Source organism: Chinchilla lanigera, unplaced genomic scaffold (assembly GCF_000276665.1).
Source record: "Chinchilla lanigera isolate Chin_1 unplaced genomic scaffold, ChiLan1.0 scaffold00035, whole genome shotgun sequence".
Taxonomy (NCBI): Eukaryota; Metazoa; Chordata; class Mammalia; order Rodentia; family Chinchillidae; genus Chinchilla; species Chinchilla lanigera.
In genome coordinates this window covers 4,934,833-4,953,783 of record NW_004955436.1, presented here as the reverse complement: position 1 = coordinate 4,953,783, position 18,951 = coordinate 4,934,833, and the positions used below count along the sequence as shown (strand labels likewise).

Sequence of the window (18,951 nt, the reverse complement as noted above, 5' to 3'; positions counted from 1 at the left end):
CATTAATCCATGCACCCAGTTCTGTTACTTTTCAGGTTAAAATATCTTAAAGCAGAACATTTAATAAAAAGGTATATCTAAGGTAATTTGCAAAGATGTATCAAATTCTTTTTTATAAAAGGTGAGTCAGTTCACATCCCACTGAATGTGTTAGAGTTCAATTGAAATGACTACACAGGATTCAAATTCTTCACAATCATAGTCAATATTGTCTTTTTTTTGAATAAATAAAACATCAGGTCTAAGACTGCTCAACTAATATTTTAGCTAATAATTTCAGAAAACAGGTTATATTGGAGAAAAAATATATTTATATGATACAGTTGGGTTTTTATTTTTTGTTTCTTGGGCTTTTTTTGGTACCAGAAATGGAACTCAGGACCTCGCGCTTGCCAGGCAGATGTCATGCTGCTGACTATAGCCCTGGCCCTCTACGTGATATAGTTTTAATCTATGATTTGCTGTTCTTCCTGAGATTTTATAGTATCATTTTACTCATACTATACTTGGAGAGTGCAATTGTTCAATTAATAAGAATAAAATTTCAGAAAGGACAATGGCAAAATATGCATTCTACACACTCAGACACAGTTAAGAAGTTCACACTGTTGTAAACGTTCATGTTATATCAATTTAAAGATAATGCTTTGGAGGAATAAAGGGGTACTTTAAAATTCTACTTTTATAGATTTGTAGCTAAACTCATTGAGAAATATGTCAAATTTACTCAAAATCCCCTACTGCTTATTTTAACATTAGCCTTATTTTTCAACTTTAACTATTAGAAAAGCAGAAACAGCAGATAAAAAAGGTTAATATATTATCCTAGACTCAAAATTGTCACTAATTTTCATTTTCTTTTATTTTTAGACAAACTGAAGCCAAGTTCAAGTAAGTGCATCATTTTAAGATTTTAAGAATATTCTATTAGCTTACTTTGATTTTATATTTTCCTTGGGATTTTATATTTTCCTTGAACATGAAGTTTAAAAGTATGGTATGTTGATGAGTATAATAACCATTCCATTGTAATCTATATGAGATTCTGGTTGACAGATAATATTGTGTAAATTCCATTCCTTAACCCTTGAGCATGTACTTACTGGGTGCTTATTAGGTTTACTACTGTGTACTAGGACAGGGCTGACATATGTACGGCAGTCATGGTTGTAGAGGTAGTACTTTTATCATGAACAATTTCCAGCACAAAACAAGCACTTGTCTCTCTGTTTTGTGTACTTTCAGGTGCTTGTTAGGATGTATTTAGTAAACACAACATGAAGATCCCTCTAATAGTCACCTTGTGGGTTAACAAATGTTCACTTCTCCAAATATTTGCCATGAATTATTTAATATCAACCCATTAGCTTTTTATTTTCTTAGTTTTTCAGTGCTTTGAGATTCATTATCTTAGTGATTCATAATCATTGCTTTATTTATGACATTCTAAAGAACAATAAAATGCAACATTAAACCATTAAATTATTTAAATAGTACTATGAAATATTATAAAGATGTTTCTCTGAGATAAAAATATGTGAATGCAATAAAGAATGGAGAGATTGTCTTTTAAATGTTTTATATGCCAAAAGCTAATCTGCTTTCTTAATGTTATGAGAAGTTCCTTAAACATGCTGCTGTACAGATTCAATCCCAACCTGAGACATTAAATATCGTCCTTCAGCTGGAAAAGCCTCTAGAATATTGAATTTGTATTATTGCTACTAATGTGAAGAATATTACTAAAACTAAACTTTTTGTGTTACACTGGAATGCTAGTCATTTGAAAATCTTACTTTGTAGAGAGCATCGTTCATTAATAATTTTTATTATCATACTTTACTCAGTTTATCTTGCTGAAGTTTTGAAAATAGCCTCCACAAACATTTGTAGCACAGATAACAAATCCATTGGGTTTATTGGCAACAACATTTTAAGAGAGATTCCCAATACTTTCAGGGCAGTCTTATTTTCTATGTTTTCACTTGAACTGATTTGGGGGTGGGGAGACCTGCTGGGTTATATTTAGAAACATTATTTGTGTACATAACAACAAAATACGAGGCTGGCACTGTATTCTACCAGGCTAAATGCGGGTGTCATTTCCTGGTCCCCTCACCAGACCATGGGCCCCAGGAGTCGAGTCCCTTTCTCACCCACGCCCCCACTCAATCGCACTTAGTGCAGCATTTTACAAATAAGGTTTCTGGAGTAACAGTCGCTGAGTGAACGGGTACACACAAGTGTACAGGTCCAAGCTAAGCATGCATGTAACAGAACTCAGTAATGAGTAGTTAAGGAAACAAAACAAGGAACTTAGAATTTCTTCATTCTATCATACATGAAGTCAATTTTAGATTTATTTTAATTTAATTTATAATATTTAATTTAATATCAAATTGAATTTATAATATTTCTGCTTTTAAAATAGATGTTTTATGTTTTTCAGAATTATTAGTTATCAGTATTTTTCATCCTTCTGAGTATATCTACCTATTGTAATTTAATAGGTAATCTAGGAAGATGAATTTCAATTGTTTGCTACTGAAATAAACTCTTTTTTCTTTTCCTTTTCTTCTTTTTCCCATTACTTTTCTTTCTTTCTTTCTTTCTTTTGCTAAAGAGGGGACAGCAGAAGTCACTCAATCGGGTAAGTATTTACTATCTCACAGGAAGTGACAATTAGCAAATTGTCACTAATTGCAAAAACACTATGTAAGTTTGAATCAATATCTAGTTTTGTCACATTTAGAAAATCCCTTAAGTACTCATATTCCTGCTTTTCTCTCCTACAGAAATAACTCCCAAACAATTAATTTAATTATTTAGAGAAGTTGCATGTGTCATCTTTCCACCCTGTAATTGGTTATCATTCGTGAAATATTGATTTCTTTCACACTCTTGTCTGAAGAGCATGGTGAGGAATACCATCAGTCCACTAAGCCTGTTTTGGAAACTGCACCCACAGTTCATGGGAGACAATGTGTGACTTTTGCATTGCTCACATCCATTCATTTATTGTCTAATCATCTACCACAACAGTCAAATCCTTACTTATATCTGAAGATAGCAACTGAAGTTTACATGTTTTTCCTGTTGTTTCAAGATTACACTAATTAATAAATGTACAGCTTCCTCTCCTGAACTGCAGGTCATGTAAGAAGAAAAGGGCTGTGTGTGCCTGACACTGAATGTAAGCAAAACATGTGTCCCCGAGGAGGTATCTCCCTGCCCAGCTCAGGCGCGGGGAGCCCTGATCCGCACTCACAGGGCTGTCTCATCTCCAGGCATTTGCTCCAGGACTGAGTCAGAAAATCATGTTTTTAAAGATGACGACTAGGGGCTGGGGATTTAGCTCAGCGGCAAAAGCGCTTGCCTGGCAAGCACAAGGTCGTGAGTTCGGTTCCTGGTACCGGAGAAAAACCAATAAACCAATAAACCAAAAAATAAAAAAAATAAAAAAAGATCACAACTTATTTGTATCTCTTTAGGAAAGAAGAAAGTTGAAAAACCTGAAAAGGAAAGTAAAGGTAAAGGTAACATTTTAAAATATGCACATTAAAATAGCCATAAGAAGAAAAGAAAAATCCATATAAGTATTTACAAAGTATGACTTGAAAACACTTTATCAAAATGTGGACCCTGATTTTGTAGCATGCATCAAAATTACAGCTAATCCATGCACAAGCTAAAGGCATCACATCGTATTATTGTGAAATAGCTAAAGGGTTCATGAATATATATCCTAAAGCAAACTCTACCAATTATTGATAAATTAATATCAAAGATTTCCTTTCATGGGACTCCAGAAATGTGAATTTTGACTACATAAAATTTAATTTTAAGCATTAACAAGACCTATTAATAAATGTAGTTTATTGGTTGCATACAGTGAGGTCTACCTGTATCCCAGCATTCTGGAAGGTGAGGCAGGAGTATCACATTTTGAGCCCCACCTTGGAAAGGAACTGACTTAATAAGGCTCTGCATAAATAAATAAATAGAAATGTGGCTCAGAGTGAAGACCTTGGGTTCAATATCCAGTACTGTAATGTGTAATATTGTAATACAGTATACTGTAATATATAATATACTGTAATATATAATATATCCAGGACTGCAATATATATTTATTATATGTCATATATATATTACCACTTATTTTTTACTGAAAAAGCAAAACTGAAGCATGTTCAAGAAGAAAAAAGTAAGTTTTTAAGACATATTAAAAAACAAGACAAAGTCCTGCAGTCAAAATAATTTTGAGTCAGAATTTATTTGCACCATTGGTAAATAAAATTTCTATGTACCTGCTGGGTGCTGGTCTGTGAAAAAAGGAAACATTGTAAGGAATGGGGCTGCGTGTGAAGGCGGTGTCAGAAACAGGCTAACAGGAAATCCAGGACAGCCTCTCTCTGGCGAGTCACTGGTGAACAGGAAGTGGAAACGCTCCTTTCTCCACCTTGACAATGGGTTGGTTCAGTCAGTGAGCTACACCTTATATGACAGTGAGCACTGAGTTCAGTCTAATTATCTGGAAAACTCACAAAGGCTTCAACTATCTTGGAAAACTCCTGCTGATCAGGAAGAAAGCATCCTTAAATGTCAGAATGATTGTCAAAAACACAAAAAACTTTTTATTGTTTATCTCCACCTTCTCACAATGAGCTGTTTTGCATGGATTCTAATTAAATTAATCACTACAATCAGATCTCTGTTTATGCAGGCAAAGCAATCTACTGCTAACATTTATTTTGTTAGATATTAGTTAGATAAAACACAAAATTTTGTACAATGAACCAAAGAAAATATTTACAACACTTAAATTATTCCTATCTTCCTTAAAATGAGACAAAATTTTAATGAAAGTTTGCATCACAAATTAATATTTTAACTCACATTTCCCTTTAAGCGGTTCCAACAAGGAAAGAAAGCCTTCATCTGCACAATGTGACAAAAGGTAAGCTTCAGCTTCATATTCAGATGTTATGCTGATATAGAAATGCCTGAATCACTTTGGACTTAACATGATGAATGTAAACATTAGTCTTGTTTAAAGCCAGGAAGTCTAGTAGGTACACACTTCTGATAACAGCAAGTGTAAGCACATAGAAAGTCTAGCACAGGGGCTGGGGATTTAGCTCAGCAGCAAAAGCGCCTGCCTGGCAAGTGCAAGGTCGTGAGTTTGGTTCCCGGTACCCGAGAAAAACCAAAAAAAAAAAAAAAAAAAGAAAGTCTAGCAGAAAATTTTCAGTGAAAAATAAGGCAACGTAAAGAAATCAGAACTACAAAGAACATAAACTTTTGGTAGATACTTCATTATTAACAAGGAGCTTCTAAAATATTTTTGTAGCATAAATAATGACAAAAAGATACATCTCTAGTTTTTTAAATGTGTATATATATATATATGTATATATATATATATATGTCTGGGATTTATTTTATCTATGAGTAAACAAAATACTGTTAACATCATGTATATATTTTTTATTATTTATAAGATCATACTTTAAATTTATTCAACCTACACACAAATTTGGACAATAACAGCATGGTATTAGAGAATAGATACTCTTTTGGTAGGTCTATGTTGGTGACATTATCATAACACTAACAGAATTATACAGTCTGAGTAACATAATCTTTGGCAATTTCAATTAAATAAAAGCATTATTTAAATTCTACTACTGTAGGAAGACATACCAAAGCCAAGCCAACCATCTTCATTCATGGTAAACACTAAGCTCTCCAGTTAGAGGAGAAAAAGCCTTGCATCACTCCTTACTGTAATATGCATACCTGATAGGCAGTGTGCACCTAGACATATATTCTAGCCATATTACTAACAACTTACACATAATCTCAGTAATATGAGAGGGTGAAATGAACAATAAGAGAGACATCCACATTTATGGAATGATAGAGGGGAAATTTAGCCCTGTAATTTTGTTTTCAAAGTGTGTAATATATTGAGATAACAAGCAAGAAGAATGAAAAGAAACAGATTACTTAGAAAATACACAACTATATCACCCTTGTGACTATTTTATTCAGTCCTTACTGTAGTCCAGTTATCACGCCTGGACTATAGACAAATGAAACGGATGGAAGAATCACATCCCAGAGTCCTTACACAGCAGAAACTGGTTTCGGCTCCAAGTCCAAGTCCCGAGGACAGGGAAGACTGTTCATGGTTCAGCCTGTCCAGTCACACTTCATTACCCTATAGCACTGTCACTCACAGATTCCTGCCAATCAGAGCAGCCCAAAGATAAAATGCATGGACTTTGCCCCAAGGGGATGGTCTACTCTGGCTGTGGTTAGAGGTTTCCCTACTAGCTGAGCTTAGAAGAGATTCAGACTTCGGAGAGATATTCTCTTACATTTTTCTGTGATTCTATCATTTGTGAGATTTTCATATTTTGAATACACAATAAAGTTTGAAAAACCTGATACAGAAACTGCTTGAAAGTAACCACTTTCTTATTCATTCCTTCGTTCAATAGTAGTTTCTTGATTCTCAGTATTTATTTTATTCCCTTCTAAGTCCATTTTCCTGACCAATGATATTATTTTTAAAGAAAAAATAGTAACATGTTTGAGTGAAGTACTTTGTTGGGTGTTTTTCTAAGGAATTCTGTGTGGGAAGCATGCTGCCACATTATCACTAAAAACGTAAGCACCCCAACTGAAAATGTTTTCTCAAAATTTTTTCTATTGGCTAACTTAAACTTTAAAATGCATAATGCTTAAGTTACATAAGAAAAGCTGCAAATCACAAAGTAAATAATGTAATGAAGAGCCTTCAAAAATTATATTTTGAAGCTTGGCTCTTCAAATTGAACAAATGTTGATAGAATAGATATGTTACCAATCTTTCTGAAAGAAGGTATAACATCTTCTATAGTATTTAGGGTAACCACCTTAATCTATATCTTTCATACTACATATACAGGTTGGATAAAAACATTACTTGCGCATATAATAAGGCTCATAGAAACTGAAAATTGATTTTGTATTTTACCTTAAAATATTTTTAATGTTGTAGTCTAGTTGATAATTGTTTATCTTTATTCATCTTTGAAAAACAAGTCTCCATTGTATGTTTCAGTGAATTTGGAAATTGTAAAGCAAGTATGGTATTTAGAGCAATTATATCATACAAAACACTTAACAAAGTGTCTCCTGATTTTATTAAGAACATATGTAAAGCATTTCACCTGAAATGAATGATGGCTTTTTGATAGCTCACATATATTCTTACATGAAAGACATTAATGGACATTGAATGAATCATGTTCACAAGGAATAAGGAGCTGTATTTCTTCGCCAACTCTTGAGAAAGAGGATACTCAAAAGATATCCCATACTGTTATGCAGTCCATTGATAAATACTGTCTCTTATTTTGTATTTATCTCAGTTAAAATTTATTTTCTTTTTTAGCGGAAAAACCTGAAAAAGTATCAAGTAAGTATACTATGTCCACAAGTTCCCTGTGTTATACATATCAATTTCAAGTTTAGATCTATAAATATTTTTATTTTTAATTTGTTCAAAGATCAGGTCATTCCATCCTGAAGCCCCTAACAGGAACTTGTTAGCTTTTATTCTTACTCATGTTTCAATGTCTAAAAACTGCTTGGATCACTTGAAATTATAATTCATCATAGGGATTTCTTGTTCTTAAACCTGAAAGGAACATCATTTGCATTCAAATAAATAGATCTTTTCAGCCAATGGAGCAAAATAATCTTGTACCTGCATTAAACTAGCAATCACGAAGTATTTAGTACAGAGCGCATATGGTAGGACAATGATGCTTTATTTGCATTCACTACTTAAATATAATTTTAGGCCTAAGAAGGATACTGGGTTTTGGAATGGGTAAAATGTAATGTAGCATAAACAGAAAGTCTTCCAGCCCAGAAACACTCTAAAATATTCTAAATATTCAAGCACAGACAAAAATTTACTTTGTATGATACAAATATAATTTTTTATGTTTTGTTCAAATTAATGAGTAAGAACAAATCTTCCTACATCAATACCATTCGAAACAAACATCATGTTGGCCACAAATGTAATTTCAAATTTCTGGAAGATACATTAAGTAAAAAGAAGCAGACAATAATTATTTTAATAGTATGCTTTATCTAACTCATATACAAACCTTAGTTCAGTATGCAATGAGTATAGAAATGCATTGATGGTTTACCACTTTTGCACTGATCCTTTGAAATGCTCTGTGTATTTTGCACTCACGGCACACTTGAACTGGCTCTTGTGACATGTCAGTGCCCCCGGCTGCTGCATTGGACTGGAGCAGAGCTTAGTGTTTACTGAGTGCTATACCCAAGACTTAATTAAAATACTGAAGAAAGTGCAAGAGAATCATTAAAACATGATAATCATCACATACCTAATATTCAAATTCTGTGACTATAAGTAACAAGACCCTATGGCCATCAGTAATTTTGAAAACCATTACAAGGATACTGAATGACTGCCTCACTGAGGTTAAGAGCAAAATTTTTAGCTGATCCTCTGGAAAGGCTTGAGGAAGCCACCCCCCTCCACATACTACCTACAGCCAAAGGTGGCAAGAGCAGGCTCCTGGAGGAGAGGGTGCTTTGAACTGTGGCTAAGATTTGGATGGAGAGAACAAAATGGGTAATCAAAAAAGCACAGTGTATGAAACAAAGAAAAAGTGTAGCTGAAATGTAGGCTACAAAGAAGGGAGGAGGAAAAGACACGCAGGGTAAGACTGTGAGGTGGAAACTATGCAGGGCAAAGGACTTCATTGTTATTGTCCCAGAAATCTTCCCTTTCCTTTATACAAGGAAGCAAAAGCTAAAGGAAAAGTTGGGACATAGTAGTAGCAGTAGTCATAGCAGTACTACTATAGTAGTAGGAGGAGTACTACATGGAAAGAGGATATGAGGAATAAAAATAAGATCATTTTCCAAGGAATATAAGGGAATAAATTCCCAGAGGAGTCAGGAAATGCTGCATTTTTATAAGTTGGTTTTCAGAGCATATGAAGATGTCTTGTTTAACACACATTAGTTTTTATCATCTTTTGAGGGATAACCATCAAAAACTGCCTCAGGCATTTATAAAGTAGGAAATGCTCAGTATAATTTATACTAAACAGTAATCTTTCTGTGCAGCATGATGTACTTGTATTTTTGGTTGGTGGTGGTGGTGAAGATTTTGTGAGTGTGTGAGACTTCTTTGCCTAAAGGAGGGTCAGTGGTAGTGATGCTTAGAGGCCATTGCTTTCTTTTTCCCACACTGACTCCATGCCAGTGCCTACGTCTCACTGCTCGGAGGACCTGGTGCTCTCACCAAAACAGCTCACATTCTCCACTTGGCACTGGATGCAGAAAGGGACCTTCGTGCTCACATTTTGGAGCACGCAGTGAAAAGAGAGCTCACAGCTGGCAGAGTACTAGTGAGAGGGGCTGTCTCGTCATTGTCTCTCACGGTTCAGCCTGACTGAGATGCTGGAAAGTGTCCCATTGGAACGGATCCCCAAATATCTGGGCTGTTACTGTAGGGATAAAAAATGCAAACCTGGAGATGCTAAAGAGAATCAGCAGTGCCCGGAGACCCCTTGGTTGCATCAGTGAAAGTATCAGGGCGCAATCAGGCTTCCCTGGGATTCACACAGCAGTATGGTTCAATCCACGTGTGTCGGGGTGGATTTATTTTTACTAGGTTATAACTTTATAATGTCTAAACATTATTTTATTTTCATTCTGTTTTCTTTATTTGTGAACATAGTAAATATGTAATAAATGATTTATTTTTCATGGAGTTTTGAGGAAGGCATTAGGAACAGGTATGAAGTACATTGCATTACATTTAATATCAATTAGTTTAAAAATAAAAATAAATGAAGATTTGGAATTTAAATAATGCTGACATACCATCCTGATACCAATATTTTAAATATTTTGGAAACCTTTGGTCTGGGAGAAAGCTATACAGCATACCCTATGAGATTGTTCCTCTAGACCTGCCCCAAGGTAAAACATAAAATAAAATGATGGAACCAGAAAATACATTATTAAAAGGTGAAGAGTGCTGAAGGGAAGGTCTTAGGTATGCCTCCAGGCTCTGAACTGGAATATATTAAAGCAATGGATGTTGGGTATTTCAGATGGAGTAATATGCTAAGGACATGTCTTGAAATTGCTCCATTGAGATGCTTAACTTTGGGATGTTTTCTTGAAACATTTTTCTTTAAGATTAATACTGAGTATTTTAGTATTAGCACATAACTGAAATTACCTGCCTGCACACAAGTTTGGAGCCATTACAAAATCTCCAAGATCTCAGATTAGTTATTTTAACTTTGATATGACTATACTGATCAAACTTAATCCTTTCTAGAAAGTAACTGTATTTGAATGATGCTTCAGCCAGTCCTAATAAAGGAATAGCTAGGAGTATAATTTTTTTAAAACTATACCCTTATCTGGAGTGGTGGTATACACCTATAATTTCAGCACTCAGGAGGCTGAGGCAGAAATATCGCCACAAGTTTAGGCCCAGCCTGGACTACATACGGAGTTCATGGCTAACCTGAACTACATAATGAGCCCCTGTCTCAAAAACAAACAAACAAACAAAAACCCAAAGCCTCAAAGCAATAGCCTTTGTACCGTACTTTTCTGGCTTTTAAAGAGCTTTGTAGGTTCTTTATAGTCTTACTTTTGTTTGATTCTGCATTTATCTTTTGCATAAATGTGGTGAGCAAATACATAATTCTCTTCAACATTAGAGGATGATGGTATTACAGAGGCCAGAATTAAACTAACTTGGAAATTGTTCTGAAATTTTAAACAAGGTTAAGGTAAAATTAAGGATTCTATAGATTTAAAAGATTTTTTTCTGAATTTATGTGTTTGGTATATTAGCTCTGACAAGCAAACTGTGAAATGAGGATCTAAGAAAAATTTCATTGAAAAGAATGTCATTAACCAGAACTGAAGCATACTATTTGTCATTAATAAAGGGGTAAACTATTTGTTTATTGTACATTCCTGCACTGACATTTCTCAGTAATTTCAGAAGATAAATTTCCTAGTAAGAATGTAATTTTCTCATTAAATGAATATTTATCTGTTTCAAATAATAATGTTACTATTAATGAATGGATGAATTGTAAAATGTAAGTGACTTACCAAAAGAGCTACTTCTCTTAGATTCTTAAACATGAAAAGAATATACCTTGTTCTATGTTGATAATTTAGTTTCATTTGCAGACAAATTAATGCTCTTCTTTAATATGATCAAACCAAAACAAAAAGTTACCTAAGAGTTAACCACCTCTAAAATTAATTTATGTTATCTCAGACTAATGAAGTTGCAGACAAAATGTAGTGTGCAGTTAATGATGATATATCAACATTTTAGTTGTTAAATAAGTGAATCAATTTTGCCACTGTATAATATATATGCCAGTCATGTTTCTGGCACTGCACAAGAAAATATAATAGTCTAATTGAGATGCAGTTATGGAACAAGTCTTGAATGAGTTTGAAAGGCAGTGTTCCTGTCGATTGTATATTGAATGCATTTGTCTTAAATTAGATCAAAATGTTTCCCAAGGAGGAAGTGAGATTGCAGGAACTCAGTGACTATCCAATCTCTTTCACTTGACTGTTATAAATTTTGTGAAAAAAAAAAAAGTGCCCTCTCCATCACTGTCAATAATCTTGTTAAGGAGGGGTTGTTTTATACGAAGTGTATGCTTTGGGGAGAATGGATATTAAAATTTCAAGGTTACCACTAAAGTCGTAGAAATAAGCTATACTCACTCCAAAGTAATAGAGGCTACCAAATAGAATAAGAAAAGGGAAACAGCATTTAAAATATGCTGCAGGCTTTTATATTGTTACAGTTAGAGAGAGTGATTATCTGCTGAGGATCAGAAAGGGGAAGAAGGTGTCTCCTTACTGCCTGTTTGTGGTTCAGGACGTCTACTGCCATCTTGGGGAGCGGGTACCCGCGCTTAACACACACTGGGGCTCCTTACCACCCACCGCCCTCCCTCGGTCTCTAGATCCCCGATCCCCATTCTGTGTTCTTGCTGGATTTCTTTAGTTCATGTTTCCAAGATACAATGCTTACCTTTAGGGAGGCCCCCTGGTGCGTGTAAATGATGCACCTTAAATCTTTTTGCTTTCCCGTCTCCTCACCCGCTCCCAGTACCCTCAGTCTCTCCGTCCATTCCTGTGGGAGCATCAAGGAAACAAAAACTGCCCTCTCCACTGCTCCTTTCATCCATCTTTTATTTTGCTCCTTACTGGTACCTTGGGTAACTCAAGTGAGAAAGTACGTGATATTTAAATTTATGTTTCTGTTTTATCTCACTTAACATTACGTCTTAAAAGTGTATTCGTTTCCTGCCAGTGTCTCAAATTTACCCTTCTTTATAGCTGAGAAATACCCCGCTGTGTACAGATACCACATTTTCTTTTTCCATTCTCCTGCTGATGGCCGTATAGACTGCTTCCAAGATTTAGCTCTGATGAATTGTTCTGCTGTACACACTGGGTGCACATGTCACCGTAACATGAAGTGTTTAGCACTTTGGGGAAGATACTAACAAGGGAATAGCTGGGTCAAGTGAAATTTCTATTTTAGTTTTGGAGAAATCTCAATACTGATTTCCATAATGGTTGTATGAGTTTCCATTTCCACCAGCAATATAAAAGCGTTCCTTTTTCACCTTAGCCTCAATAGCATTTGTTATTATTTGATTTTTTGATGATGGCCAGTCTTTCTGGCATAAAATGAAATCTTAGCCTTGCTTTCACTTGCATTTCTCTAATGGTTAGAAATGCGGGACATTTTTTTCATATATTATTGGCCATTTGTACCTCTTTTAAGAAATGTGCATTTCACTTGCCTTTTGTTTTTTTGACTGGGTCTTTTGTTTTGAGGGGGTCATATATGCACATCATATAATTGGCATCATACATGCAGATGAGCAACTATATGCCTAATTTTTTGAGTGCTTAATATACTCTAGATATCAATCTTCTGCCTGAGGAATAGCCAGTAAAATTCTCTTCCTATCCTACAGATTGTCTCTTCACTCTGTTGATTGTGTCCTTTCAACCATGATTTAAAATCTCTGTAAACTTGGAGAAAATACCTAAAATTTCTGTGCTCTTATTTCTAAATTTTGGATTATGGAAACAGTATTTACTGCCTAGACATTTCAGGTTGGCAGAAAAAGCTAAATTAGAAGGGTGGGTAGGTCATGCTGGGGTACAGTAAGTGCTTGTGCGTGGGAGTTTGTGGGGGAAAGGGGGGGAGGATGGTAGTGAAGGAGACGGGACCACGCATCCCTTCCCTAGGTAGGTGCAGGCTTCGCTCAGTAAGTTCTGTGTCAAAACACATGAAGTGCTGAAATGAAGTAACAATAAGAAAGAACACCTCACTCATTTTTGGTTAGATTTAAAACCACCTCGGTTTTTAAAACAGTGGTTTAATTAAATTCATGGAGACAGTTCCAGGAAGTAGGGGAAACTGGAGCAGCTGCCTTGACCGACACCTTCTGAATATGCAGTAGCTGCTGCACACCACTCTGATCGCTCCTCTTGCCGGACCCCAGAGAAATTCTGTGTTCAATGCACATTTGACGAAATGGTTGTTATTGCTCTTTGTTAGATTTTGAGTCCCAGCCACTCATGTGGCCCCGTTCGGTCAGGGGTGATATGAAGCTACTCAGACATCCCCTCCAGTGCTGAGAGTGACAGGACAGACACCCTGAAGGCATTGCACACGCTCACGGAGCTCCCTTGACTTCCCTGAGCACAAAACTCCAAATGTGAACTGCTTCTGCACACCATATCATTCCCTGCAGTCAACTTCAAGAATTTTGTGGCTATTGTTCCGTGTACCAGGTAATTCTCTTTAAAACTCACAATCACTTTAAATAACGGCCTAAGTAGAAGGAGCCTCTCATAATGGAGGGCTGAAAGAAAGTGATTGTTGACCCCTGATTTGGACTATTGTGTGTCCGCAGGATTTCTTGGGAAAATTCTAAGTCAGAGAATTTAATATTCTGTGAAAATCTTGATGTACAATTCAGCAAATCAATTGAGAGCTGGGATGTCTCTGCAGCACAATGCGATGCACCGAATTTGATCCAGTGACAGGAAGGGGGAGGGGTGCAAAGACCCATGCAGCACTTCTGCTGTGCCTGCGGACCCCAGGTGTGTGCCAGTGCGTTTCTCTCGAAACTGCACCGATCAGAATACATGAGCAGTAGAGATGAATCTGCGGTAACTATGCTGGACAACACATGCATTATTTAGGTCATTTTATTTATTCATCACGTTTGCTAAGCGTATGCAGGGCAGTCTGGACACTGCAGAGGAAGATTTTACTTCTAAAAATGATGAAGTTAACTATCCCTATGAATTCTTTAAAGTTCTGCCTTCTTTCCAAGTTGCAATCTCCGCTCAGTCATTCCCATTCTACAAAGCCGCACCCTCCCATTCTCAGAGGAAGCATGCGGCAGGCGTCTCCTGCGATCGACCCTGCCAGGCCCTTCCAGAACCTGCCTGTCTCACCTGTCCTATCTTTACTCCCCGAGCCATGCATCTCTCTTCTCCCTCTCGGGGTCCTCCTTCCAGTGTCTGCAAATGCGCACTGAGCCCTTCCAAATCCCCTGGCTCAGCGCTGTCTTCAGTTAGCGCAGCAGGGCAGAGCAAATCATGCCTAGCGACTTCTGCTCTCTGACGCGTGCCAGCCTGCGGCTCCAGCATCCTGGATGGAAGGTTTCTCTCCCTTGGCTTCTACAATATCAGACTCTTTTGTTTCCAGTCCCAATGTGCTTCTTTGGTATTGGCTTTCTGCTACTTTTTCCCAGAGACTGAGGTCTTCCGTTTCACTCTTTCCTACTCTTTTACACTCTTCAGCCATTTCTGAAGTTGAGTTGTTCAGCCTTGCTGTCTAGATATTTGTAGATAAGAACGAAAGTTATTCTGAAGCCTCATCTATTTGCTCAGCTCTCATTCAGGTGTTCATCTTCCAACTTTGCCGGTCTGCCAAAATTTCCCACAGACCTTGCTGTGGCATCCTTCCCTTTAGCTTATGTTACTAATCTTTCAGTCCCCAAAGAAATTCTCCTCTTGCTACCTAATTTCCACTTGTTAGGCCCCTAGACACAAAACTTCAGATTCTACTCTGATCAATCACTATTGCTGACCTCTGACCCTAATTCAGCTGTCAGGTGCTGTTGGCTTTTCCTATATATACTCAGAATCACTGGAGGGAGTACTCAACACACATGTGTCTGATTTCTCTCCTTCTTCTTTTTCAGCTTTACTAACAGATGTTTTCCAAAACCTCAAATTAATTTGGCCACTTGATGAGAAATGTTCAGTATGCCTTCATTTTGCAAATTTAGCATAAATTTGAAGTTTCTTAGCTCAAGGATCTAGAACTTCAAATATCCAGATTAAGAACTATGCTTAAAATTTTTATATGATCGTATTTTATACCTACTGTAGTTCCAATCCAATGCAAAGTTCCACATTCCTAACACACTTGCTTTCTAAGCTCATCCTCTTTTCACTCCTGGACTCTTCTTCCCACCTATGACTGTTCAAGCCTGTACAACCTTTCAAATGTTGCCAGTGTTTCTATAAAATTTTCTTTGACCTAAATAAGAGATAGAGACTGTTTAAGCTTTGGAAACATTTGTATTTTGCCAGTTGTCATATATTCCCTGGTAGCCTGGGATACCTTGCACTTACTGGAGTCCTTAGCCATCATAAATTCTTCTACATAATTTACTATTTTCTTTCGGATCCTTCAAAACACAGCAGGGTACCTTACAATGAAGATCCAATAGTCCCATGGAGAGAGTGAGGCTGTGGAGGTTGAGGACATTTAGCTTCACGTTTCCTCCAATACTTTTTAAAATACGTTGCTTCAAGCTCTTTTACAAATTCTCTGAGTCTCAACCTTCCCTTGTAGAGTGGAGACTTTCTAGATATCTCATAAGTGTAGCGTGTAGCTTAAGAGAAAGCATAAATGTAAAGTACCTGGCACGGTAAAAGAGTCCATGGTAGTACTTGTGATGATTGCTGAGAAAGTGACAGTTCCATACATGAGCAAAGAAAAATGTCAAGATAACCCTTACTTTGATTGTAAAACTACACAGACATTTTTCCTTTTTGTATTATAAACCCATGGCTTACATCCTAAAATATACATAATGAATAATATACTTGAAATGATGAAGAAGTATGTTTCTCTTCACCTGAAAAACACTATAATTATGTTTCCAATTCATTTATTTACTCATACAAGATAATGATGTTCAGTCTATTCCAGCTACTCAACCTTAGAAGGGATACTTAAAATATAGTTTAAAATTGACATCTATGATTATCCCATAACTTTATTTTCACTATATATTTCAGTGAAGTTTAAAATTTATCTCATAATGCAAAATTAACATTAGTTCATTGGAAAATAATTGATATTGTATATAGCAAGTTTTCCAGAAAGCTATAGGATAGAAATACAGCCAAGTTTTACCTGTTTCATAATTCTTCCTTTAAGGATTCCAGTTTTGCTTTATCTTTACTCTTCATTATATTTTGCATTATTTTAGTATAAACTGATTTGTTTAAATAATCACCTTTCCTCTGATGTGTTGTAATTATTCTCTTCTGTAATATGTTGGATATTTCACAGCAGTAGAGTTTTTTTTGTGTAGAGTAGCAATTCTCAGATTACGCTGTGTGGGTAGTTAAAGTGCCTGAGACTTTTTTTCCAGTGCCCTTTAAGATCAGAACATTTTTCCATAATCATACTAAGTTCATGTCACCTCTTTCCTCCCATATAATGGAGGAGCTCAGAGACTACATGACAAATGACGACACCATTGTTCTTGCTTTGGGACTAGGTACTTGAGCTTCTTATGGCCTCAAAGTGTTCATTTGAATTTTTATGATAAACAGCAATAGATGTAACCCATACAAAAAAAGTTCATTGGAGTCTTTTTCTTTAAGATGGTAATACATTTTGGTAGAGAAATAACAAAATAATTCATAATTACTCTTAAAGAGAATGAAAAATAGAGAAAAGATAAACTGCTTATTCAAATGAAAAAATCTGTAATTTTTAGCATTAAATTTCCAAATTCATATGTCAAGGTCATGTAATTAAAGACATGCAGAAACATGAATATCGGTCCTGAGGCTAGACTACAGGTATATTCACAGAGGTACAAGGACACCTTCATGCCTGGATCGGTCCTTCCAGTTACCTTCTTGTCCAGCCTCACAGACCCTTCGCCATCCCTGACTCCGTGCTGACTTGGATTTAACACCTGAAACTTTCCCAAGAGTCTACCTCCCTGAAGCTCCTTTTGACCTACAGCTGCAGATCAGGGCTGGAGATCTATGAAAACTTCTCAGCAAAGGGCAGAGAGACTTTCTGATTTTTCATGTTATTACACTTGATTTCAGAATAACATTTTTCCTTAGTGTTGAAACAGCATTTAATTTTAGATAGGACAGATTGTAGAATCAGATAAAGGTGAAATGTCTTCAATTAGTGAAAACGTGCAACAGGGAAAAAAAGCACCAAGTCCAGGCCTCTCTTTCATGATCATTTTATTGGTTTCACTAACTGATACCTATTGAAACATCCTTGTATCCTTATGCCCCAATTCAATAAGCATAAAAGAGTGATAAAAATAAAAGCCAGTCTTTGAAAGCAGCACATTGAAAACACTGAAACAGGGGCCGCCCAGGCAAGACCTTTCACTCCTTTCTGACTCTGGAATGGCTGCAGCATCTGCTTTGGAAAACAAGGTGGATTCTCTGCTATACGGAGTTCCTTTGGAATCGAAGTTTCCATGTAACTAAAGCATGGGCCTACAACTGCAAAGTCAAGATGGGGCATTTTTCTTCAATTTTGGGCTAAAATTGCCAAATCACTTACAGTAGTTAGGCAAACCAAACAAGTACTGCCCCTCAGCTCTTGAGCATGATTATCACCTTCAAGGGCAGCAGACTCTTCGAGTTCTTCCTGCCAGAGCAGAGCAGATGGCTGGAAGAGAAGAGGTACGAGCTGAGCATGACCTGTTCTTGAAGGGTGGGTGGAAGCCTTCCTCCTTCACCTCTGCTGTACGCAGAGTGTGGCTTCCACGTACCTGGACTCTGCCAGGGCCGGCCAACCAGCACGTGCAAGGAAGTATGATACATGGATTCGGGGATCAGAAACACTTGCTCTTCGATATTGGTCCTCAAGAGGTGGCAGGGCAGCCTGGTGTGTTGATTAAGAGCATCATCTCGATGTTCTGGATGAATATACTCTTATGTTCTAGTCAAGTTTATTTTTCCCAAATACAGTAAAATATTATTTCTTTCCTGAACAACCTTCATTGAATGTAAAGTACAATTCAGCCTCTTCTGCCTGACATATAAGATCTTCCATGTGATCATCTTGTCCGGCCTTTCCACATCCCCTGCACTTCCTGAATATTCTCCATCCTTAGCTGTCCTTGACTTTCTTCGTGTTGTTATCTTCACCTTAAACTTGTCATCCGTCCTTCCATTACATTATTTTAAGGTGCATTATCAATTTGCCTTTCTTCCTAAGAGGCTTCCCCAACAGTCTGGCCCAACGTCAAGTCATGCTGTAAAATTCCATTGGAACATTTTGATCTTCCCTTCACTGTGGTGACTGTACCATGTCAGAGTCGAATATTTGTTTTATCAAAGCCGCTCCTCCATCGCTGTGCGGGTTGCAAGTGCAAATGGACTGTAAATGCTTTCTGCCTTTTCCGAGTTCTGAATGGTGATAATTGAAGCACATTATTCCTGCTCAGTACATTTTTGTCACTATTTAGCTGCTTACACAGAGTTTGAGTCTACACAGGAACCGGTGGGGCCTGCAGC

General features: G+C 36.6%; 1 protein-coding gene across 1 annotated transcript in view; it reads left to right on the top strand.

Annotated features, from left to right (window-relative positions):
- LOC102027006 (triadin-like) overlaps window positions 1-18,951 on the top strand; it is a 36,320-nt gene that overhangs the window by 9,760 nt on the left and 7,609 nt on the right. The window contains exons 7-11 of the mRNA XM_013516583.1: window positions 871-891; window positions 2,624-2,650; window positions 3,492-3,530; window positions 4,913-4,960; window positions 7,448-7,471. Coding sequence (XP_013372037.1) covers window positions 871-891; window positions 2,624-2,650; window positions 3,492-3,530; window positions 4,913-4,960; window positions 7,448-7,471 — 159 coding nt within the window. The remainder of the gene's footprint in view (window positions 1-870; window positions 892-2,623; window positions 2,651-3,491; window positions 3,531-4,912; window positions 4,961-7,447; window positions 7,472-18,951) is intronic.